Source organism: Geotrypetes seraphini, chromosome 15 (genome assembly GCF_902459505.1).
Source record: "Geotrypetes seraphini chromosome 15, aGeoSer1.1, whole genome shotgun sequence".
Lineage (NCBI taxonomy): Eukaryota > Metazoa > Chordata > Amphibia > Gymnophiona > Dermophiidae > Geotrypetes > Geotrypetes seraphini.
This window is the reverse complement of record NC_047098.1, coordinates 48,078,993-48,103,749: the sequence shown is the minus strand read 5'-3', so window position 1 is coordinate 48,103,749 and position 24,757 is coordinate 48,078,993. Positions and strand designations below refer to the sequence as shown.

General features: G+C 44.7%; 2 protein-coding genes across 12 annotated transcripts in view; one reads left to right on the top strand and one right to left on the bottom strand.

Annotated features, from left to right (window-relative positions):
- Positions 1-24,757, top strand: part of MYO19 (myosin XIX) — a 192,863-nt gene that overhangs the window by 23,481 nt on the left and 144,625 nt on the right. For 3 of the 9 annotated variants that reach the window (XM_033922189.1, XM_033922180.1, XM_033922190.1), the window contains exon 1: positions 23,898-23,979. The exons of the other annotated variants lie outside the window; for them this stretch is intronic. In XM_033922189.1, coding sequence (XP_033778080.1) covers positions 23,959-23,979 — 21 coding nt within the window. In that variant the 5' untranslated portion in view covers positions 23,898-23,958. Of the gene's footprint in view, positions 1-23,897; positions 23,980-24,757 lie in introns of those variants that run through there. 9 annotated transcript variants of the gene reach the window in all.
- On the bottom strand, positions 3,547-23,938 carry PIGW (phosphatidylinositol glycan anchor biosynthesis class W). 3 transcript variants are annotated; one of them, XM_033922198.1, is made up of 3 exons: positions 23,791-23,938; positions 4,645-5,953; positions 3,557-4,590 (listed from the first exon to the last, which is right to left on the bottom strand). In XM_033922198.1, the coding sequence occupies exons 2-3, from the start codon at positions 5,941-5,943 to the stop codon at positions 4,366-4,368; spliced, it is 1,524 nt and encodes a 507-aa protein (XP_033778089.1). In that variant the 5' UTR covers positions 5,944-5,953; positions 23,791-23,938; the 3' UTR covers positions 3,557-4,365. The 3 variants fall into 3 exon arrangements, with proteins under 3 accessions (XP_033778088.1, XP_033778089.1, XP_033778087.1); XM_033922197.1 differs by having other exon boundaries at positions 3,547-5,953; positions 23,765-23,816; XM_033922196.1 differs by having other exon boundaries at positions 3,558-5,953; positions 23,791-23,937.

Sequence of the window (24,757 nt, the reverse complement as noted above, 5' to 3'; positions counted from 1 at the left end):
TTAATAGGACTCGCCAGAACCTCTCTGAGCTCCCTTAGTATCCTGGGATGGAACCCGTCTGGTCCCATCGCTTTGTCCACCTTCAGTTTTTCAAGTTGCTCATAAACACCCTCCTCCATGAACGGCGCAGAATCTACTCCATTTTCTCGTGTAACTTTGCTAGACAATCTCGGTCCTTCTCCAGGATTTTCTTCTGTGAACACAGAACAGAAGTATTTGTTTAGCACATTCGCTTTCTCCTCATCACTTTCCACATATTGGTACCCAGCATCTTTTAGCCTAGCAATTCCATTTTTCATCTTCCTCCTTTCACTAATATATCAGAAAAAATTTTTGTCTCCTTTTTTTACATTTTTAGCCATTTGTTCTTCCGCCTGTGCTTTTGCCAGACGTATCTCTCTCTTGGCTTCTTTCAGTTTCACGCTGTAGTCCTTTCTGCTCTCCTCTTCTTGGTTTTTTTTATATTTCATGAACGCCAACTCTTTCGCCTTTATTTTCTCAGCCACTAGGTTGGAGAACCATATCGGCTTCCTTTTTCTCTTGTTTTTATTGATTTTCTTCACATAAAGGTCCGTAGCTATTTTTATCGCTCCTTTCAGCTTAGACCACTGTCTTTCCACTTCTCTTATGTCCTCCCATCCTAACAGCTCTTTCTTCAGGTACTCTCCCACAGCATTAAAGTACGTATGTTTGAAATCTAGGACTTTAAGTATTGTGCGGCCGCTCTCCACTTTAGCCGTTATATCAAACCAAACCGTTTGATGATCGCTACTTCCCAGGTGAGCACCCACTCGAACATTAGAGATACACTCTCCATTTGTGAGGACCAGATCCAATATCGCTTTTTCCCTTGTGGGTTCCATCACCATTTGTCTGAGCAGAGCCTCTTGAAAGGCATCCACAATCTCCCTACTTCTTTCTGATTCTGCAGACGGAACATTCCAGTCTGCATCCGGCAGGTTGAAATCTCCCAACAGCAGAACCTCCTCTTTCCTTCCAAACTTTTGGATATCCACAATCAGATCCTTATCAATTTGCTGCAATTGAGTCGGAGGTCTGTAGACTACACCCACATAGATAGAAGTTCCATCTTCTCTTTTCAGAGCAATCCATATCGCTTCTTCCTCTCCCCAGGTCCCTTGCATTTCAGTCGCTTGGATATTGATCTTTACATAGAGAGCTACCTTTTTGACCATCTCTGTCCTTCCTAAAAAGATTATATCCTGGTATGTTTGCATCCCATCCATGTGATTCACTGAACCATGTCTCTGTGATAGTGACAATATCTAGATCTGCCTCTAACATCAGGGCTTGCAGATCATGAACTTTGTTGCTTAGACTGCGAGCATTTGTGGTCATCGCTTTCCAGCTATTTTTCAGCAATAATCTCCTTTTTCGTATGGATTTTGTTTCGTTTCACTTTCCGTTGCAATACTAAGAAATAAGTTGCTGATATTGCTTATGTTGCAGTCTTTACTACTATCACATCTTTTCTTTTGCCCCGGCGGGGGTGGTCTCTATAATTGTCCTTTGTATATACACCACCCCCACCTTCTAGTTTAAATGCCTAGAAAAATATTGTCTAAAATTCTCTGCAAGGTTTCTTTTTCCTGCTGTAGTAATATGTAGCCCATCAGTGCAATATAGCTTCTTGTCCTTCCATGTATTTCCCCATCCTCCTATGTACCTGAAGCCTTCTTGATGACACCAGGCTTTGAGCCATCTATTAAAGTCCTCTGTGTTTTTCACTCTTTGCTCTCCCTTTCCATATGCAGGCAGTATTTCAGAAAAAGCTAAAGTGTAGTCCATCTCTCCTGAAGAGCTTGTTCTTGCCCCAAAACGTTGTCCAGTTTCTCACAAAGTGGAACCCCTCTTCCTCACACCATCTTCTCATCCATGCATTTATTGATTGTAGTTCCGTCTGCCTCTTCACATCTGCCCTATCTTCCGAGTCCTCATCTTCAACTTCCTTCCCAGAATCTTGAACTGTTCGATCAGTGCATTCCTACTGTAGTCTCTCCTGCTGACATCATTTGTCCCGATGTGGATCATCACTGTAGATTCTTCCGTCTCTGCTCCTTCTAGGATCCTTTCAATTTTGTCGATGATGTCTTTTGTTCTTGCTCCTGGGAGGCAGGTCACTAGTCGATCCTCTCCCCCTCCTGCTATGTGTCTATCTACTTGCCTTAGGATTTAATCTCCCACTAGGATCACAGACTTTCCTTTTTTCAGTTTTCGCTCCGGTTGCAGGTCTGTGTCCTCAGAGTGCTTCGCTGCTTCCTCTTCTAGGCATCAGCAAGATCTTGCCTCCTCTTCCTGCGGGATACCTCTATGGGCGTCTTCTTCCTTGGAGTCAGATTGCTCTTGTTCTCCATTCCATGTGGGTGTATCTCCATCTTCCCTATGCTGTTCGTGTTGTTCCACCCTCCTGTAGGCCTCCTCAATGAACTTCTCAAGCTCCCTGACTTGTTCCTCTATGTGCCTCTCTCTCATAGGGTCTTTAGCTGTCCTGATTGGGTGTTCTATGATGTAAAGTCCCTCCAGTTCCTGTACTTCAGTTGACTAACTTCCGTCTTCAAGCTTTTCAGTTCCTGACACCGACCGCATATATACGACTGCCCGAGGGGAGGTAATCGTACATATGGCAGTCCGTGCAGTACACTGGAAAGCTCATCTTCTGGATTCTCTCTGCTTCCATTGCTGTCCGCCTTTTTGGAGTACTCTTTATTATTGTGTGGGTACCTTTTTGCTTGTGTGTGTGTGTTCTCTTCTCTGCTTGTTACTTCCCTATTCCTGCTGTTGTTTCGTATACATGTATGTTCCCTCTGCGTGTACTGTGTTTTTGCTTTTTTATACTAGTTTGGTTATTTGTTGTTGTCCTTACCATGCTGTCCTTCCCTGGTGTTCTTAGGTCCTGGTGGCCCTTCTTGAGGCCCTTTGCAAAGGCGCTCTTGCTAAGGCAAGCGCCTTTGCCGCTTCGCCTTTGCTGCATGGATGCGCGCCGTTGGCTCCACCCCTTTTAAGGGGGAGTTCAGGCGATGACTCTGCCGACTACCGATGCGGTGGGGGTGGGTGGAGCTTACTCTCGCCGCTGCCCCTGGCTTTCCGTTCCTCTTAGCCTCCTCTCTCAGCTCCTCTCTGGCTGTCTTCCTTCTTTCTCCCCTCTCCCCTCCTGCCTGCTCGCTCCTACTTGCTCCTTCTAGTTCTGTGCCCTGGGAAGCAAGTTATCAGAAGACAACCAGAGCCTGGGACCAAAATGATTTGAATAATGACCAGACAACAAAAGGTAGAAAAAAATAATTTTATTTTCTATTTTGTGATTACAATATGTCAGATTTGAAATGTGTATCCTGCCAGAGGTGGTGTTAGACCGTGAACATGAGCTAGGATTTAAGAGGAAAAGTCTTTTTTGTTTGTTTATTTTGTTTACACCACAGCGCTAGTGTGGGCAGGAGAGGGCAAAGGGAGTGAAGAGGCTATAAAATAAACCCAACAAACTAAAATGGGGAGACCCAATGATCCACAGTGAAAACAATCCACCGATGAAAACAAAAGCAAAAAACTGTGGATACAGATGTTCTGGAGATAATTTATTATACACTGATATATAAAAACTTGAAAATTCAATTAAAAAAAATACAATGATAAAAAATACAGTGGTAAAAAAAATTTGCTAATGCTAGTGTTTTGTAATTGTGTGAAACTACAAAGCTAACAGCCAGGTCAATGAGACCTGAGTACACAAGCTCAGTGAAGCTAAACTGGAGCTTCCACTCCGAAGAATCTGCTGTTAGAACAATAAAACAAAACAGAAATTCATATGTATCAGTACTTATTAGTTAACAGAAAAAAAAATGCACTGGTTCCATTGTGAAACAAATGGAAGTTCAAAACAAAAAGAGAAACTGTGGACTTGATGTTCCTTGGAAGTCTTGGGAGCTATTTTCATCACTGAAAGAGCATGGGCAGGAGCTAGTAGGAATCACTGCTTCCCCAGCATGCACTGCTAGACCACCAGGGAAACAAGGTAGGCCTGGAGTCTTTCCTCTGGGTCCGAAAGGGGGTTGGAGGTGTCTGTTCAGGGAGGGAGGGGGAATGCTGACAGTATTTATTTATTTTTTTTTGCAATTATTAACAACAAAAGAAAAAATAATGTCCACTCATCCAGATTTTTGATTATCCGGACTACCTTCTGCCAAGATTAGTCCAGATAATTGGCATTCCATTGTATTTTGAAGAGTTGCTGGGCTGATCATCCATCTATAGTGTTGGTATCACTTAAACTTATTTCTCCATGATAAAAACTGGTGGTCTTTGCCCATGATCACATCATCTTCATGCCAAAGTTTTCCAGTGTTGGATAATTTACCAACATTTAAAAGTAATATTTTTTATATGTAGCCAATACATAATTGAACAGTTACAAAACATGTACAGAAGAAGGACAACTAAAGAAAAGAAAGTGCCACAATTTATGGTATCAATTGACATATTGATCAAACCTGTGATGACATTTGATTGCAAGAAGAAAAGTAACTGATTTCTAGCAACAGCATCAATAAGAGAAAGATCTGGAACTTGTAGTACGTCCTTTAGTGACTTTTTTTCTGAACTGTGTTTTGCACCGCTTGTGTTTGGTACGTCCTTTAGTGACTTTTTTTCTGAACTGTGTTTTGCACCGCTTGTGTTTGGTATTTTTGAAAGATTCCAAGAACAAGGTACATTGCCTTTGTTTACCAAATGTTCTGCAAACACCAAAGCAAGATCACTTAGTAAAATAAAGGAGAGGAAAAAAAGACACTGAACCAGTATCCAGATGCAAAAAGTCAGGTTGGCTAGTCTGCGGGATGCTCGCTCCACAAAGATATGAAGCAGAATAAAAAATATGAAAAGCATAAGACTGCTTAGTAGTAAAAAACAGGCTACCTTAATCCAGTCTTTGACTAAAGATCGCTTCTTCAACACATATAGACCCACCTGTACACCAGCCATATAAATAGCCACATATCCAAAAAGAGAGAATATTCCCTCTCTGTTTGCATTTAGAAAACCAACTCTTGAATCTCTAGAATCACCTCCAGACAAAATAAATATCTTAAGTTTAGTTGTTTCGAGAAGCAGCTGATAAAATATTCCAATACTTACAGCAATAATCCAAGAGTTATTTACTGGAAAAAACATCAAAATTAGTGATGCTACCAATCTCACAACTGCTAGTGTGAAAAAAAAGTTCCAGTGCACTCCATACTCGCTGACATGTTCATGATAGCCTGTGGCTTTAATGCTGATTAACCGCCCTATTCCCAGAAAAATTAGTGGCCAAATAGACAAGAGCTGCTTGGTCACAATAGGGAATCTGGAGTTCAATAAATCATGGCCTTGTCTAACTTCAGGAGAAACAAGAGCATTGACAAAAATAAATCCACCCACTCCAAAATCCATAAACCCTGTCCCATAAGTCTCTGTTTTAGCATAGTGCCTAGGAAACAAGGGGAAATCTACAGCCAAAATGCAGATGGTAGTTAATATATTAATAAAAACACGTAATATGGTTACTGATGGGATAGTCTTAGAATCTATGTTTCTTTCCCGGAAGGTTTTAATAATTGTTTGAAGTGGTACTTTAATATTGTTATGTCTTGTCCTGTAGATTTTATATAACAATATAGATGCCAGTGAGGCAATGCTAGTTGGCACAAGGATGAGAATGTCAGACAAAATTGTGCAGCCAAACACAAGAGGAACTACCAAAAGAAGAAAATCCATGAGCAGGTGACTTTTCCATGAATATGAAAGTTCTCCATGTTGCAGATGATATAAAATCAACAGGAGCCCTCTGCAAAGCATACAGAGTGGAGGCACACTTAAACCCACAATGATTTCTGTTGGGCTAGTTCCATTTAGGTTACTGACAAAGGCTTCCTTGAGCAGTTTTTCAGACATTTCTTCTTACCTAAAAAATAAAACAACAAAAGTTTGGATTTTTTCCTTAAAATACAGTTGAGAATTTCTAACGTGAAAAGAATTGTTTTAGTTTATCATCTGAATTATTTTGTCCTAAGGGAAAATTCCTTAGTGAATCTTTGGAGTGAATTGATTAAAAAATGGCTATAGCAAGTTTCAATTATTTTACACCCCCTCCCCTTTTATAAAATTGCAGAAGTGGTTTTTAGTGCAGGCTGGCACGCTGAATGCTCTGTGCGCTGGCTGTGCTAAAAACCCGCAGGATGCACCCATAGGATGCACCAGGGAGGGGCTTTGATTGGCCCAGGCGCTTAAGGCCTCTTGGCCAACTGGAATCTTAGGCACAATTCACAGTGCATTCTGGGATGCACTGGGAGTGGCCTAAGATTCTGATTGGCCAGATCCCTTAGGCCACCCCCCATGGGATGTAGGTCACAAGGTGCTGATAGCTACGAATGCCTTCTATCCTCCTCACGTCAATAGTCCATAGTCAATAGACATTCCCTCTCCCTCTATAGCCATTGCCCTAAATTCATGGACCTGGCCTTGATGCTATCGACCGAGTACATGACATGACATAAATCCAGTTGGGATTAAATACCATGGCTACCACCACTGCTGACCGAGTATCCTTGCTTCAAACCTAATGCCCCCAGCCAAGAATGTGTGCTCATTCTAACCCTCCCTCCAACATTTGATGTATATTGTATACCCGATGCTTTTCCTTTATACTGTACATGCCCTCTGTCCTCTCCCCTCCGAGCAGTATACTGTATGAGGGCTGTTCAAAAAGTATCAGACCTTAATTTTTCTTAGGTAAACAAATAAAGCTAGGAAGGTGTGGTTTGGTGCACGTACATAGGCAGCCCTAATGCACATGCTTGAATTTTTTCCCGCCTACAGCTGTCAGTCGCCAGCAGACCACCGATGAGTGAGGAACTGTACGTGAGCGCCGTCCGATTTTCATTTTTGACAAAATGACAGAAAAAGTTGAACGCTACTGCATTAAATTTTGTGTAAAGCTTGGCGACTCCCAAGTGGAAACGATCTGCAAGATTCAACAGGCCTTCAAGGACGAAGCAATGGGCACCACACAGATAAAGGAGTGGTATAACCACTTCGGAAACGGCCACACATCAGTGGAGAGTGAAGCACGTTCTGGTAGGCCCTCAACATCCAGAAATGAGATAGTCATTGACCAAGTGAGGACCCTGATGATGCAGGCTTGTCGAATCACGATCAGAGAACTTGCAGATGAGACAAGCATCAGCGTAGGATCCGTTCATTCCATTTTGAATGGGCTTCAGGAGAATTTCAGCTAAATTTGTGCCAAAGCTGCTAATGATCAAGCAGAAGCAACTCCGTTTGGAGATCGCACAGGACATGCTGGAGACTGTGAACAGTGATCCTAACTTCAGCACAGTGATCACTGGCAGCGAGTCCTGGGTTTATGGTTACGTCCCAGAAACCAAGTTGATGTCATCACAATGGAAGCATTCAATATCCCCGAGGCAAAAAAAAGCAAGGCAGGTCTGCAGCAATGTCAAAGTCATGCTGACCGTCTTCTTTGACTCCAGTGACGTGGATCATCACGAGTATGTACCACACAGTACAATCATCACCAAGGGGTACTACCAAGAGGTTGTGCATCACCTTCGTAACACAGTGAGACTCAAACGGCTGGACCTATAGGCAGTGGGCAATTGGCAGCTCCATCACGATAATGCACCTGCCCATTCTTCACATTTGATAAGGAATTTCCTGACCAAACGCAACAAACCTGTGATTCCTCAGGCTCCCCACTCTCCCGACATGGCTTTGTGCGACTTCTGGCTTTTCCCTAAAAGGGACCAGATTTCAGTCAAGAGAAGACATCATGCAGAATGCGACCGACAGTGGCAGAACCATTGGAAGAAGTGTGTGGCAGCCCAAGGGGACTACTTTGAAGGAGATTAGTATATAATTGTATCTGAATATGAGTATTTTTTATGAATAAAGGCCTGATACTTTTTGAACAGCTCTTGTATATGCACGATTAACCATGTACCTCTAAAATATTATGATTGTATTGTTTCTACCCTACATTATAAAACGTACCGATATCCCTGTACCCCAAACACTGTGAATGTACTACTGTGACCTGTTCTGAGCTCCTGGGTAGGATGGGATAAAAAACTGAAATAAATTGGATTTGGATATGTTGTGGCATTAGAACCAGCCTGGCCTAATTATATCCTTGAAATGTCAGCAGTATAGCTATGCTGTGGGTTGTCTCTTTCAACCAGACTTTGCTAATGATTCTCCAGAGCAGGTCAAGCAGCCACTGATGGAGGGAAGGCTGAGTACCTGCTATTTTCTGTGTGACAGATAATAACTTTGTTGGAGTCATAGGTGCCCACCTGTGTGATAGGAGATATTAGTTAAACTTTCCCAAAATGTAATGACTGTTCTTGTTATCCCTATTTATTTCTGCCACCTCTACCCTCTGAAATATTTTCTTTATTGTTTGGCTTTTGAGGGATTCAACTTCAGGTGTCTGATTCTTGCTTGAAACAAGCATTCCTATTTGTAAACAAGGACTGAGAAAATAATAAGCTGGTACTGTGGATTAACCTAGGCAGGGCTTTAATTTTTTCCATAAATACTTTGCATTAGGCACAGAATGGGGAGCACTTGTTGAAGTGTGTTTCACCAGGTTTCCTAAAATGTCCATAATTTCATTAATGGCCATTCAAATTCTTCCACCATCTTTGTGTCTTTAGATTTTAGCTTGCTTGAACTTCTTGTACTTTAGATTATGTAACATATTGATTTTTGTTTTGTGTAATGCTTGCTTTGCACATTGATTCTATGTGAATTATTAATATAAGGCCTTTAGACAATTTACTCTTCAGTTATTTTAACAAACCAGAATGTGGAGCAAATGACAATGTGCAAGAGAGAGGACGCTGAAAAAGTGACTCTCCTGCCACCTGTCAAATAAACTCAAATTTGAGCTGCCTTTGCCCTTTCTGAAACTACAGCCACTGTTGCTGTCCTTTTGCTAACTACAAAGAACACGTTTTCATGCTTTGAGAAGCTGGGGAGGGCCCTATTTCTTTGCTTGTGAGGTTAAAATCTCGGCTAAAGCTTTGGCTAATCGTTTGGAACTTGTGCTACCCCAGCTCCTTCATGAATTCCAGGCAGGGTTCGTGTGGGGTCATTCGGTAACAAAGAATATTTAGAAAATTTGACATCTTTGGAATTTTGTGCTCAGGAAATCCTACCCTCACTACTTATCAGTTTTGATGCAGAAAAGGCGGTCGACAGGGTCCGCTGCAGTATGTCACCCTGGATCATTGTGAGGTTTCTGGGTGATTTGTTTCAGCCATCAAAGCGATGTATGCAACTCCAGAAGCAGTTTTCTTGGTCAATGATTGTAGATCCTCTTGAATTGGGATTCATCAAGGGACTTGGCAAGGTTGTCCCCTTTCCCCATTGTTGTTTATTTTGTCCTTAGACCCTCTTTTTCAGGATCTACACTTAAATCCCGATAGCAAGGGAATACAGATTGAGAGTCATTGTTTTAAAGTGGCTTCTTTCACAGATGACATTTTGGTTCATATCACATCCTAAGCGCTCCTTGGTGGCTTTGTTAGAAAATATCAGAGAATATGGGGACTATGCAGGGTTTGGTTTGAACCTTAGTAAGTCAATGGTTCTACCATCTTCCCTTGCTTGGAATAGTCTGTGGGGTTCTACCTTTCTGTTATGTTGGGCAACCTATTCGTTCCATTATTTGGGGATACAACTCAGTTTCAATGCATAGGCTTTACTCAGTTAATACTCAGGCTTTACTTCAACACACATCATATCAATTGGAAAACCAGAAAGACCTGCCCCCGAGTCTTCTTGGTAGAATATCTTTAATTCGTATGGCGTTGTTTCTCCGATGGTTATATGCCATGCAACTGTTACCACTCAAATTACTGAAAAAAGATTTGAAGGCATTAGATCGTTTGTTGTCTCGCTTTTGCTGGAATGGTCTAAATCTAAGCTTCGTTATACCTGTCTGGTGGGGAACTGGTCACTAGGTGGTTTGGGTCTCCCTGAATTTGGCTCGTATAATTCTGCTTGTCTTTTGAGACATTTAAAAGATTGGTTGTTGAGGGAACAATATACACCTACTACTTTCGAATTGGCCTTTTATGTCCCCTACTTCTTATTTGCATTGCTTTATCTGCCCAGGGGTGCTCTTCCACTGGAAATAAAGAATAGCATTTTATTGGCGTCCATGCGAGCGATCTGGGAAACCTTATTGTTGAAACTGGGGGGGGGGGGGGTGATGCTCGCGTCACCGATCAGTTGCCTTTGCGGGGAAGCCCAACCTTTGAGCTTGGCATGCATAATTTTTGTTTTGTGTGGTAGGAAGTGAGAGGCTTTTCTTTAGTGGAACACCTCACAGAGAATACTCCGCCCTCTTCCTACCCTGGGGATATATTGGGGGTGACACTTTTGTAAACTATCAAGTGAAACATTATATTTTATCCCTACCCCAGGATCGGTTACAATGTCCTATTGGCCACCGCATCAGAGACTTTTTTTGCAAAGGTTGAGCCTTTTAATACTTCGGTGTCAGCGTTACATAAGGTTTCACTTGACTTTGAGGACAACAGGGATTTGCAGTTTATCACTTAGGGATGGGAGGGGGAACCTCATGTCACTCTGGCCCAATGGAATCCCTTGAGAAATCTTGGTGGCCTCCCCAGTTAGAGGGGGAGCGGTGTTAAGAGAATGCTAGCCCAGAGTGTTGTATATAGCTTATTTTACTCAGGTGCAGTTGCATTGGATAGGAGAGGTTTAGACCCCTTTATGTCTTAAATGTAACAGAGACCCTAATAATTTCACTCATTCTTTATGGGGGTGCTGGCAAGTTCAATATTTGGGGGGGACAGTGCTGCAATCTTTGCAGACCATTTTGACCTACCCCCTAGCGGATATGGTGGAGCAACTAGTTTTGGATCTCTGGAGCCCAAGGGAGGGACTTTGTTCTGTTGTAAAGTGCATCTTGCAAATGTGGACTTCCTCTGATCCCCCGTTTTTTTGGACATGGAGGGCTCATTTTTTAGCTAATGGGAGGCATGGGGGGGGGGGGGTCGCTTGAAGTGCAGATGATTTTTGCTTACCTAGGACTTTTAAATTCTTTACAGCTGTGAGGACGTAGTTTAATTTTGAACCTGTTACATTAAGATCAGTGGAGACAGCTTGGAGCTTATGTTCTTATTTGAGGTGGGGTGAAGAGAGGGCAAGGGGGAGGGTGTGGATTCTATTATCTCTGGGGCTATCAGAGTCCAGGCCTCAGGATAAGAGCCAGGTTAAGACTCTCTAAGATTCTTTAGTTTTGTAGATCTAGGTTTGCTTTGAGAGGGGGGATTTTGTATGCTGAAGGGGTATTTTTTTGGGAGGGGGGAGGTTGTTGGTATCTCCGGCCTTTGTAGTATTTTGGTTTATTCAATTAGCTTGCTTATTTTGATCCTATAGTTCTGACATTGTATTTACTGACTACTTGCAGATTTTCTACTTTGAGTTTAATTGTCACTTCCTGTCAGGATCTTAGTTGTTTATGATTGGAGGGAAGGTTTTGGGGAATTGGATATTGCTTTGTTTCACTTTGTCAGTAATTTGTTCTATTATAAATTACTAATAAAAAGTTTCAAGTTTTATTAGGATTTTATATACCGCCTATCAAGGAGTTAGGAGTTCAACCTAACAAATCAGAATGTACTGAGGAAAATTCTTGGTTGTTTGAGTCAGTGAAAGAGATGTTAGGGTGATGTTAGTCCATGCTAGTAATTTGTGATATAAACTGAACACAAATGTAGAGTTGATATTTTTTGTAAATGTTTTAGGGCCCCTTTTACAAAGCCACAGTAGTGATTCTTCTACTGCAAATGCCCTGAAGCCCACAGGAAGTGAATGGACTTTGGTGCCTTTGCCATGGAAGAATCACTACCATGCTCTGTAAAAGAGGCCCATAAGTTGTGTAATTTTTACATACATTTTCAGAGAAAGTTCTAATTTGGTACACATCTACCTTTTTTTTTTTTTTACAATTTCAGTAAGTGTTGGAGTTTACAAGCCTTATTTTACAACTTGATTATAACAAGGCAAGACAAATATCTAACAAACTGCAGTTGCATGCCAAGAGTACAAATATTTTTCAGTTTAGGTAGATAACATGAAATCTCTCTCTGTGAATCATTCTTTGTTTCCCCATTTTCAAATTTGTTTTATACCTTAAGGAATCTCACCCTCCGAAGATTTGGCTCATCATTGTCATTTACACTTTGAATAATTTAGGGCGACAAGCATTAAGAACTAGAACTTCATATCCCTTTGTCTTCCATTATTCAGGAGGATAAGGCCACGTACATATTAGAAATGGAAGAGTGCATTATTGTATTTTAAAACACACAATTCAAAACAAAGTACATTCTATGGCAGTGAGCTGGAGAGAGGCTGAAAGTTCTTGATGAACGATGTTCTGATGGGAGTTGAAAAAAAGACCTGTTGGAGGATGATTTGGAGTCTTTTCTGCAGATGAAGGGCATAACCTTGTCTCACCACAGTGAAGACCCAGCAATCTGTTGATGTAAGGGTCCAACGTTGGTAGAAATGAGGGAGAATGCGAAGAACAGGTTGGACTACACAGGCTAGGCAACTCCGGTCCTCGAGGGTCAGAATCCAGTCGGGTTTTCAGGATTTCCACAATGAATATGTCTGAGATCTATTTGCATGCACTGCTTTCAATGCATATTCATTGAGGAAATCCTATAAACCCGACTGGATTCCAGCCCTTGAGGACCAGAGATGCTCACCCCTGGGCTAGGCGCTCTAGAGCAGTGGTTCCCAACCCTGTCCTGGAGGAACACCAGGCCAATTAGGTTTTCAGGCTAGCCCTAATGAATATGCATGAAGCAAATTTGCATGCCTATCACTTCCATCATATGCAAATCTCTCTCATGCATATTCATTAGGGCTAGCCTGAAAACCCGATTGGCCTGGTGTTCCTCCAGGACAGGGTTGGGAATCACTGCTCTAGAGCAGTGGTTCCCAACCCTGCCTGGGGGACCCCCAGCCATTTGGGTTTTCAAGATATCCCTAATGAATATGCATGAGAGAGATTTGCCTATAATGGAAGTGACAAGTTTTCAAATCTCTCTCATGCATATTCATTAGGGATATCTTGAAAACCCGACTGGCCTGGGGTCCCCCAGGACAGAGTTCGGAACCACTGCTCTAGGATGAAAGCAAAAGACTGCTGTGATTTTTGCTGGGTGATTGTGGAGCATATCTGTGCTTGTAGTAGTAAGAGGAGTTTTTAATGTTGTAAAAATGCTTGCTTGAATTTGCAGATGATAATGTAGTCATGAAATTTTCATGCCTCTATTTTTTGTATGGTCGCCTCAATTTTTTCAAATAACTCATTTCCTAGGCATGCTTCACTCCTCATAGCAATAGATAGTGTTGATACTCGTAAAGTGACATCAAAGGCAAAGACTGAGCGTACCATAAATTTTCTGGTCTCTAGGTAGTCATTGGAGATATGTTGGAATGTATTCAGTTGGTCTTGAGGTATAATTGTTCATATTGAGACAATTTCTGTGCCGAGAGATTTCATATAGAAAGTAATATAAAAGTTATAACTTACAATTCTGCCGGTTAACGTGGTTTGGAAGAGTCTACGCCCAAATTTATCTAATGTTTTGCCCTCCCTGCCGGGAGGAGTGCTGGCATAGGTTCTCAAATGGCTTGCCTTCTTTAATGCAGACTCTATGAGAAGTGATTGATGCTGCAACTGAGGCTTATTAAAACCTGAGCAAGACTGGTTTCTATACAAAGTGTCCAATTTGTGTGAAGCTAATGGGACTAGAAGTACTTCCCAGTTTTTAAACACTACATCTTTCATGAGATTTCTGTATATACTTGAATATAAACAGAAATTTTGGGGTAAAAAAAAAAATATGGAAGGTCTCAATTTATATTTGAGCCAACCCCCCTCGGGCCTCCAGTACTGCCTTCGTGGTCCAGTGGTGCTAGGAGCCAGAGTTGCCATCAATCCTTCCCAGGAACTTTGTGCAATTAGCTATCCAGCCAGCCCTCTTCCCCATTCCCGGTTACCCCACAGGCCTACATTAGGTACCTGGTGGTCCAGTGATGAGGCAGGGCAGGAGCAATCCCTCTACGCTCCTGCCTGGTAGTCTCCATAGTGAAAAATAGCTGCAAAATCTTGTGGCAGCCATTTTCCATCAAGGAGACTGCCGGGCAGGAGCATAATGGGATCACTCCTGCACTGCCTTACTGTTGGACCACTGGGGGCCTAAGGTAGGCCTGCAAGGGGATGGGGAGGGCTGTGCTGGTTAGTTAGTTGCACAAAGTTGCCATGAAGGAGGGATTGATGGCAGCTCCAGCTCCCTGCACCACTGGACCATTATGGCAGTTCTGGAGGCCTGAAGGCAGAGCGGACTGACTGTTTGCTTGCCTGCAGAGCCAGCAGAAAGGACACCAGAGAAAGGAGGAGGTCACTTCTGCCCTGATACTGCTATTTGAATATAAAACCATCGGTTTATAGTCAAATCAACCTTTTTACCTCCTTTTTTTTTGGGGGGGGGGAAAGGTTACCTCGGTTTATATTCAATTATATATGGTATGGAATGGAAGCTCAAGACAATCTTTTGGCCATTCCTTGTAACCTAGAGCATTGAAGAGTTCTGATCTGGGTGAGCGATTCCATTTTTATTGGCAGAACGAACCTTGTAAATGAAAAGATTCTCTGGTGATGAACGTCTACTAGGAGACAGAGGTGATTGATTCAAATTTGATCAGGTCTATTTCATGAAAAGAAGATCCAAGTATTTTAAAGATCTTATTTCTCTAAAGAAAAATGTGTTCCTCAGCTATTAGACCAAAAATCTATGTATATAAAATTGGATGTATGTATGTATGTTCCAGCTAACTCTGAAACGCATGGAGAGATTTCAAGCAAATTTGATATACATATCACTTACTAGCTGGAGAAAAATACTGTGGGGGTGGGAAAGGGGGTCACATATACAGATACATCCGATTTTATATAGATGGAGCTGCTTTGACCAATTGTGTGAAGCTTTGGGAATGATTTCACACAGTCATTTAAAAGTACAGTCAAACCTTGGTTTGCGAGTGTTTTGCAAGACGAGCAAAACACTCGAGCAAACTAACTTGCAAAACGAGTGTTGACTTGATAAGCAAGTACGGCCCATCCCCAAACCCTTACCTACAGCGGACACCACCACCGAGTGCGGCCCACCCTCACACCCTTACCCATACCGTATCCAGCGCCGCCGGAAACAGGAAGTGTGATCAAAAGGGGGCGGAGCATGGACGCAATGGCAGGCTGGATTCTCAACGTCTAACCAAGGCTGGCAGGCTGCTGGAAGCTGCCGTGGAGGCCCCAGGGTCAGCATGGGAGTCGGGGTGAGTCCAGCAGGGGTAGGCCAGTGCCTGGAGAGTACCGGCGGGGGCATCCGGGGGCTACGTACACATGAACTGGGCCAACGGTGCAATCCGGGGTTGGTAGCGGCAGCTGTGGCCATGAATAAAGAAGCGCAGCCAGCACCTTGGAGCCAAGAAGTACCATCACCACCTGTACCACCATTACAACATGCACCGTCACGACATGAGCGCCCTGCAGCCCCCTCTCCAGTTCCCAGAGCTACATGAGCAGCAGTGGAGGCGTCAGTAATGGTAAGTTTTGGGGAACGAATTGTCTGTTTCCATTAATTCCTATGGGGACAGTTGCTTTGATATGCGAGTGCTTTGGTTTACAAGCATGCTTCTGGAATGAATTATGCTCACAAACCAAGGTTCCACTGTATATGTTCCAGCATAACTCTGAAACACAGGGAGAAATTTCAACTAAACTTCATATACATATCACTTACTATATGGAAAAATATACTGTGGGGTGGGAAGGGGGTAACGTAAAAATTATTGAAAACTGTCTAATCCATAGTTTTCTCCCTCGCTGAGATTAATACGGACACTCCTGATACCGTTTAAGTTCAAGTACAGCCCCAGAGGGCTATTCTTGCTGCTAAAAATGAAATAAATACTTCCCGTGAGTCACAAGATGTGCTGAGCCGAGTGAGACGTGCCTTACTCGTGCTCCGGGGCCCCGAATCTCTCAATTCCTGAAATTTCTTGTTTCTGTTGGCCCGCGCATTTCAGGACCTTTTGGATCGTGCATGGACCGGTTCGTGCAGCAGACTAGCCCGGTCATGAGTAGTAAGTCAAGTCATGCAGCTAAAGACAGGGAGACTCGTTCGGTGCGGCCTGACCCTAAAATGGCGGCGGGGGATTTGGGTTCCGCGCTCCCCTTGTCTGAGGCACATATTGCAGCGCTTTCAGCTTCGGTGGTGAGAGCTCTTGACTCCCGATTTGACCACCTCTCTAGCCAGTTAACCTCGCTTGAAGCTCTATTGGGGGAGACCACCAGGCGCATGGGCGAACTAGAGAGCCGCGTCTCGGGAGTTGAGGACACGTGTTCGGCATCCGCTGCTGATTTGGTCTCCATGAAGGCGCAACTTCAGCGCCAAGCCGACAAGCTGGAGGACCTCGAGAATCGCTCGAGGCGGGACAACTTGCGCCTGGTGGGTCTCCCAGAGACGGTCCCTGATGCCAGACTTCTCTCTACCCTGGAGTCCTGGCTCCAAGCAGCGCTGCCGCTCCCGGCTGACGTGGGACCGTTGCGGCTTGACCGCGCACACCGCCTGGGCCGGCGCTCTGATGATCGAGAGCGGGCTCGTGTCACTATCTTCAAAATTCATAACTCGGCTGTTAAAGCTGAGTTAATGAGGCAGTACCGGCTGAAGAGGAATACTTTTTCGTTTGAGGACACCCCTGTGCGCCTGTTCCAGGACTACTCCTCCGCACTACAGGAACGCCGGAGGCGCTTCTCTCCTGTGTGTTCGGCTCTCTACGACCGCAAACTGCGATTCCAGCTTCTTTACCCGGCGCAGCTCAAGATCTGGACCCCTTCGGGATGGCGGATGTTCCACTCAGCTGAAGCTGCGCAAACCTATCTGGATGTGCTACCCGGTGAAGCAGGGCCTTCTTCGGCCCCCTGAGTTTCCTGTCATGGCTGCTGTGCTGACCTAGCACTCTTCTGTGGAGAGATTCTCATCTAGTTTGCGGGACCCAGCTTTGTGACTTTTGGATGGCCCCCTGCTTCCCTTTGGACCCTTTGGCACTCTGGCCCCTGTTGGAGTGTTCATACTCCCTTGCTTTTGCTTTGGCTATTCTTTTGTGTCTATACATTACTACATTGACTTTGCCCCTCTGACTTTTGTTGCCGTCGCCTCCTTGTATCCCCTGCCCTACACTTTTGGCAGACCCGGTTCTGCCTGTTTGGTTGGTTGCCCTACTACTGTGCTTACTTGGAGCTTATGCGGGCCGCCTGCCTGGGTGCGGGGCCTGAGGGGGCCCTTGCTGTACCATTGTTTCAGGCACCTTATTGCGAGGGCCGATCTCCTCCCCAGCTTGCTCTGTGGTGGGATCGGTTTCTGGAGGGCTTTCCTGAGACGCCTGTTGACCCTTTCCTTTTTGTCAGCTCCTTGCTTGTTTTGCTTGGATGCCAATCCTGCCTGGTTAGGCTGCTTGTGGGGTCTTGTATGGCTTCGGTCCTGCTGTGAGTGTGTTTGACTGGTTTGCTAGGGGGAGAGACTGCTTGTTTTCTTGGTTTGAAAGGAATTCGCATGGTTTGGGGTTCGCTTTTCTGTTTTTCGTTTGTTGGACCGATGGTGCGCTGTTTGGATGTGGGGGGGGGGGGATGTTATACTGGCAGTTCGAGGGATTCTTTGTTCCCGTGGTTTTGCAGCACTGCCACATTTTGGGCACTGGTTTCTCCTGGCTTCTGATGGGGTTTGTTTGGCTGAATGGAGGAGTGTTGTGGTGCGTGTGATGGGAGTGGGATTGGGGGATTTGGGGCCCCGCTTACATCTTTGTGTGACTCCTTTCTGTTCCCCTTTTGTGGAGCGGGTTTTCTTTCCTGGGGTTGGGTGTTGGGATGGGTTGGGTAGTTAAGGGGTACTGGGATAGGGTGGGATGGGTTGGGTTTGGGGGGTCCTCCTTCTGTTTGTTTTTATTCTGTTACCTTCTGGAATGTTTTCACTGGTTCTCTTTTTGATTGATGCTATTATGCGTTCCTGCTCTGGGGGGTGGCTGGGCCCTTGGAGTAGTTTTTCTGCTTTTTTCTATTCTTTTCTGTGCCTTATCCTAACTTTCGGACCTGAGTACCCCGTAGACTCACCTCTTGGAATGTTGGGGGTATTACGTCCCCCGTGAAGCGGTCTAAAATCTTGGCTGCCTTGCAGCGTGGTCACTCGGATGTTGCTTGTTTACAGAAGACTCGTCTGACTGATGCGGAACATCTTAAGTTGCGTCGTTCCTGGGTTGGGGAGGTTTATTTTGCTTCTTCTCAGGGTTGTCATGGTGGAGTCGCAGTGTTGGTTCGGAAATCTTCTCCGATTGGGGTGCAAGTTCTTGATAAGGCCACTGATGGGAGATCTCTGCTTTTGCGCCTTACCTTGGGGGCCTGTTCCTATCTTCTTCTAGTGGTCTATGGCCCCAATTCGGGGGAGTCGGCCTTCATACGCCGCCTGCTTACACTTTGTTCTCAGTTTCCTGGGGATCCTCTCCTTCTTATGGGAGATTTTAACTTGGTTCTGAGTCCTGATTTGGATAAATCTAGTTCCCCAGTTTCTTCTTCCGGTGCAAAGGGTCGTCTTCTTTCTGACTTTTGTGATACTCTTTCTGTAGTGGACCCTTGGCGTCTCCTTCACCCTGAAGTCCGTGACTATACTCATCTTTCTCGTGCCCATGGCACCTGGTCTCGTTTAGACTATATTTTCTTGTCTTCTTCCTTGTTTCCTTCTGTTCGGTCGGCCGAGATCGGCACTCTATCAATTTCCAACCATGCTCCGATCTGGGTGGATGTCGTCCTGGACACTACATATTGCCGGCTTTCGTCCTGGAGGTTTCCCTTTTATCTTGCCCGGGATGAGGAATTTCGGACCTTTCTCCAGACTCAATGGGATGACTATTCTACCAATAATGCTTCTCACATGGACGACCCGATCTTGTTTTGGGAGGCTGGGAAAACGGTGATCCGGGGGCATATCATCTCTTTCTTGTGCGCCCGTAACAAGCGCATTAATCAAGGAACGAGCCTTGCGTTCGGCGAAGCGGGCCTTCTCTCTCCATCCTTCCCGGGAGACTCGAGAATGTTATCTGTCCACTCAGGCTGCTTTGAATTCTCTTCTTCATTCTCGTTCTCAAAAATGTAAAGCCTTTTATCAACACCGATTTCTTCGTTACGGGAACAAGCCTGGACACCTTATGACCCGCTTAGTTACTGCTATGACTGGCAGGAAGCCGATTCTATCTTTACGGACCCGGAATGGTGGGGTGGTGTCCCAGACTTCTGAAGTCTCTGGGGTCCTTTTTGACTTTTTTCGCCGGTTATATGATGCTCCGGATGATGCATCGCTGGAACTGTTGACGGACTATCTTCACTCTTCTGGTCTTCCTCGTTTATCGGCGGAAGTGATTTCCTCTCTTAACAGTCCGTTTCGGGCGGTTGAACTGGAGGCTGCCATCAAAACGCTTCATTTGGATCGGGCTCCGGGCCCGGATGGGTTCTCGGGTGACTTTTACCGGCTTCTTTCTCCTACTCTTTATGGACCTTTGTTGGCATATTTTAATGCAGCCACTACCTGTGGTTCTTTTCCGCGCTTTGCGAACGAGGCTCTTATTACATTGCTATTGAAGCCGGGTAAGGAAGCTGATTTGCCGGGGTCTTATCGCCCCATTTCTTTAATAAATGTTGACCTCAAACTCTTTGCTCGCATGCTGGCTGATCGTCTGGCTCCTCATTTACCACAGCTTATTCATGAGGATCAGGTTGGATTTGTTCGGGGCCGTCAGTCTGTCCACAATGTCCGCAAGGTACTTCTTGCTCAGTGTCAATCTCGCCAAATTCCAACTCTATTTGTTAGTCTCGATGCTTCTAAGGCGTTTGATAGCATTCACTGGTCTTTCTTATTTCGTACCTTGGAGTATGTGGGGCTCGGTGGGTTCTTTCTGGATGCCGTGCGTTCACTCAACTCCAATCCACTGGCTTCTCTGCTTGTCAATGGGACTCGCTCAGACTCTTTTCCTATTCTTCGTGGTACCCGGCAGGGTTGCCCTCTTTCCCCTCTTCTGTTTCTTCTTTCTTTGGAACCCTTGTTATGCACTCTTCGGGGGTTCGCGGAGGTCCGAGGTCTCTCGGTTGGCGACTGTGAACTTAAGACTCTGGCGTACGTGGATGACATGTTCTTAATTCTTACCCGGCCCGAAGACTCTCTCCCGGCAGCTCTGGATCTCATTTCTGAATTTGGTTTCTATTTAGGGCTGTCTCTCAATTTAGATAAATCCTTGGCTTTACCCTTTCCACCGGATTTACGAACTTTGTGGAGGGGTGCTTTTCCTCTTCGTTGGGCTGATTCCGCTTTGTGGTACCTGGGGGTTACCATTCCGCTGGATTTATCTAGTCTTTACCGGTTAAATGTGACGCCATTGTTTCAGGCTCTACAAAATAAATTACACCTTTGGGAAACTCTTCCTTTCTCGCTTCTGGGTCGAGTACATTTGTATAACATGCTTTTAGTTCCCTGTTGGCTTTATGTTTTTCAGGTTCTTCCCCTTTATTTGACTTTTCGGGACGAGCACAGACTGGAGCGCCTGGTCCAGAAGTTTCTTTGGGCTGGTAAAAGACCTCGTTTGTCTTATAAGCGGGCGGCGACTCCCTGGTACAGAGGTGGTTTGGGTTTATTGAATCTTAGATACTTGACAGTTGGTTGTGGCATGAGGCATATTAATGATCTCTTTAGGGTACTTCAGCGTTCATTAATACTTCTTTGGAACTTTCTTGTTTTCGTTCTGCTCACTTTAGTGCCTATCTGCATTCTATCCCTTCTCTTGAACCCGAGTCTCTTTCTGTGAAAATACTGCATCGACCCTTGCGGAAGGTTTGGCGCTAGGTTTGTAAATTTCACGCTCTTTCTCCCTCTGTCTCTCCCTTTCTGCCTCTTCGCTTTAACGGGTCTTTCCTGCCTGGGATTGATGGGCCGAGTTTTGCTCGGTGGGAAACAAGGGGCATTCATTATATATTTCACTTGGTTGATGATGATGGTACCCCTAAATCCTTTGCTCAATTGCAAATAGACTTTGATCTTCCCTCTACTGACTATTTTGCTTACATGCAAATCCATCATTACCTTTCTTCCTTACCTTCTAGCTCATTGCATGCCTCCTGTCACGAGTCGTTGTCCACGGCTTTTACCATTGGTTCCCAACAACCGGTCCCTCTCAAGTTCCATCATTGCCACTTGAAGGATGAATGCCCTTTGTTTGACCATTCCCGGCTGCGGGATGCTTGATCTTGTGATCTTGCTGTTGATTTGCCTTCTGATATACTCCTTCAGGCGGTTCGCAGTCTGTCTACTTTTCGTAAATATACCACATTTTGGGAACAACATTTTAAATTGATTTTTCGTTTATATCTCTCTCCTAGAAGGGCTTATTTATCCCACTTCCGCCCTGATGCAGCCTGCCTTCGTTGTCAGGCTCCGGAAGCAAGCTTGGGCCACATGTTCTGGACTTGCCCTAAGGTACAGCTTTTTTGGACAGCTATCTTTGCTTTTGTGGAGAATCTTTGGCATGTCCACATTCGCAGCTCCCCTTTGCTTTTGTTTGGGACTGTTCCTCATTATTTCCCACGTTCTAAAAGACTTGCAGCCTTCCTTAAGTGGTCTATACAGGTTGTTCTGAAATGCATCTTGCTGAAATGGCTTGAGGCCAAAGCTCCAGACTATTCCCTTTGGGGATGCTGAATGATTTCCCTTCTGATGTGGGAGCGGAAGGATGTGACTGATATGTCTTCTCGCCAGGGCCAGACCACTTGGGAACCTTTTTGGTCTACTTTGACCCCTTTGGCTCGTAGCCGAATACTCAATTGATGCTCTTGTTTGTATTTACCCTTTTGTTTCGCTTGGTGTTTTAATTTCTTTTCTCATGTTCTTTGCTACATTGTATTTGAAGGAGGACCCAGGGGTGGGATTGGGGGCGGGGGGGGGGATTTTGCTTTGACTGGTTTTTTTGGGGGGGAATTCTTTTGGGGTCACTTTATACTCTATTGAGCTGGATTTGTATTTTGTTGTGTTGCCTGTTGCTTTCTTGATTGCTCAATAAAAATATATTTGACCATAAATACTTCTCGTTTTCCAGGCAAAATCACTGAATACAAATTTATTGATAGCGGAAGATTAGGATAAATAAATATCCAGGCAACGCCGGGTGATCAGCTAGTATAACATATAAAGCACTTGATCTGTATCAAACACACATTTAAGTAACATGAAATTATCAACAAAAGCATAAAACACAGATCTAGTCAGCTTTTGTGTTGACTATGCAAATCACAACAGCCCAAAAATTGCAATTTTAGTATGTCAAGGCTGGAGCCAGACAGAATTTGTAAGTATTGAAGAAGCTATAACTCCATAAAGGCCAGGGAGGCCCATGCGCTGCTCCGATGACATGTCGTCTACTGGGTCCTGGGCCTCACATAGGGCATCTCCCACCTATTTCACAGCATGGCCCAACCTAATTTGATAAAAAAAAACCCTCAACATGCCAAGCATTAAAAATTCATAAAAACCTTAATTTATTATTCATAGGAAATATTTGTAAAAGCCAACTCCCAAACAAACTATAAAGTCCACATTCCCCCCATCAGATTCTTATGCATTAAGTACCCAAACTAACCCCTGTATCTCTCAAAATCCCAATTTGCCTAATATATTAGGAGGACTAGGAAGCAAACGAAATAAGTTATTTAGGCTGAGGCCTCAACTAGCAGTTGCAACATGCCCTTTACTCCATATTCTGCTTTAGACTCGATTTGACGTCTTACCCCTAAATATAAGCTTGCTGCTTTCCACTTGTTAGCAGAACTGCCCAGTATACAAATAAATTCTGCAAAAACCCCAGTACCTCAGCGTCAGTGCCGTTTCTCAAAAAGAGAAATTCTTCTTCCCTAGCTCTGTAAATTGCCACCAGCCGCCATGGCTGAAGCACTTACAACCTAAGCCTGGAATAAACCCAAACCATTGCATCCTCTGATCTGCTCACCCGCCGCCACACTTACAGCTCTCAAATCCACCACCACCATCACCTCCAAACAGAAATCAACAAGTTACCTGGCTTAATACCAGAAAATGCTACAAAGAATCGCGTTTACTTCCTCAATTCATAAACACGTTTTATGGCAGGAACTATTGCTCGTCAAATTGAAAAGTGAATCTACAAGTTTTCTATCCATAGCAACTATTAGGATGGGGCTAGGGCATGAAGGGACAGGTAGCGTAGATTTCAAGTACAGTAGTATAATATTCAATAAATGAAGGGGGGGGGGGGGGTTGTTATCTAGATTACTGATTGAGTTTAACTGCTTCCTTCCTTTTGGTCTCTAAAAACCGGCATAAACCTGTGGGGTGCTGTCTTCTGTCACCCACCCAGACCCAGAGGGCCACTGAGTAGTTGCTCTGGTCAAGGCTGGAGCCAGACAGAATTTGTAAGCTTTGAAGAAGCTACAACTTCGCACAGGCCAGGGATGCCCGATGCGCCGCTCCGATGACGTCATGTCGTCTACTGTGTCCCGGACCAGGGCATCTCTCACCTCTTTCCCAGTCTGGCCCGACTCACCTTCCGATCCACAAACTCCATCTCCCTCGGCAGTAACTCCTAGCTACCGCCTCGAAGATTTCTCTCCGCCTCGTCGGAAGTTGCGTAGGGGGGGTGGGGCAGGGCCAGAACGCGGCCGAGAAAGCTCCGAAAGTCCAAAGAAGCCGGTTTGAGTCGCTGCCGCGGGAAATGGCCTCTACAGACCGGAAGGTGAGGGGGAAGGGGTGAAAGGTGTTGGGTTATAGCCTATAGGGTTCCCCGAAGCTATCTTAAGGGGTTGAGAGAGGGGGAAATGCTGAACCAAAGGTGGGATAAAGGAGCATGGAGAAAAATTATAGGCTCAAAAAAAGGGGTGGGTGGGACAAATGGTAGACCGCAGATACTGGATGCAGAAGGGTTGAGAGAGATGCTGGATGAGTTGCAGTCAGGAAGCAAGAGCATGTTGGTCCTGGGGAAACATAAAGGGGAAAAATACATTTTTTTATTGGACTATCAATGTAGTTTATGATTTTTTGAAGGTAACCCCTTCCTCAAGGAGGGAAGAAAGATATATAAATGTTGAACTTGGGGGAGGGAGATATGTTGGATAATGGGGTAGGAGTAGGGAAAACAGCAGGAAAGGGGAGCAGAACTGTATGGGGAAGAAAGAGATGGTAGACATACTGCATGCAGAGGGGATGAGAGAGATGCTGGATGAGCTGCAGTCAGGATGCAAGAGCATGTTGGTTTGGGGGAGGGAAAATGCTGAACAAGGAAGAAAGAGAGAGAAATGTTGGACAGGGGAGGGAGGGAGAGAGATGTTGGATAATGGGGCAGGAATAGGGAAGAACAACAGGAATGAGGGAGCAGAACTGGATGGGGGAATGATGGACCATAGAAAAAGGAGAGAAGAGAGATTGGCCTGGAGGATAGGGAGAGGAGATGCAGAGCCACAAGAGTTGAGGGATGGGAGATACTGAAAATGGTGGAACCATGTGGGAGAGATCAA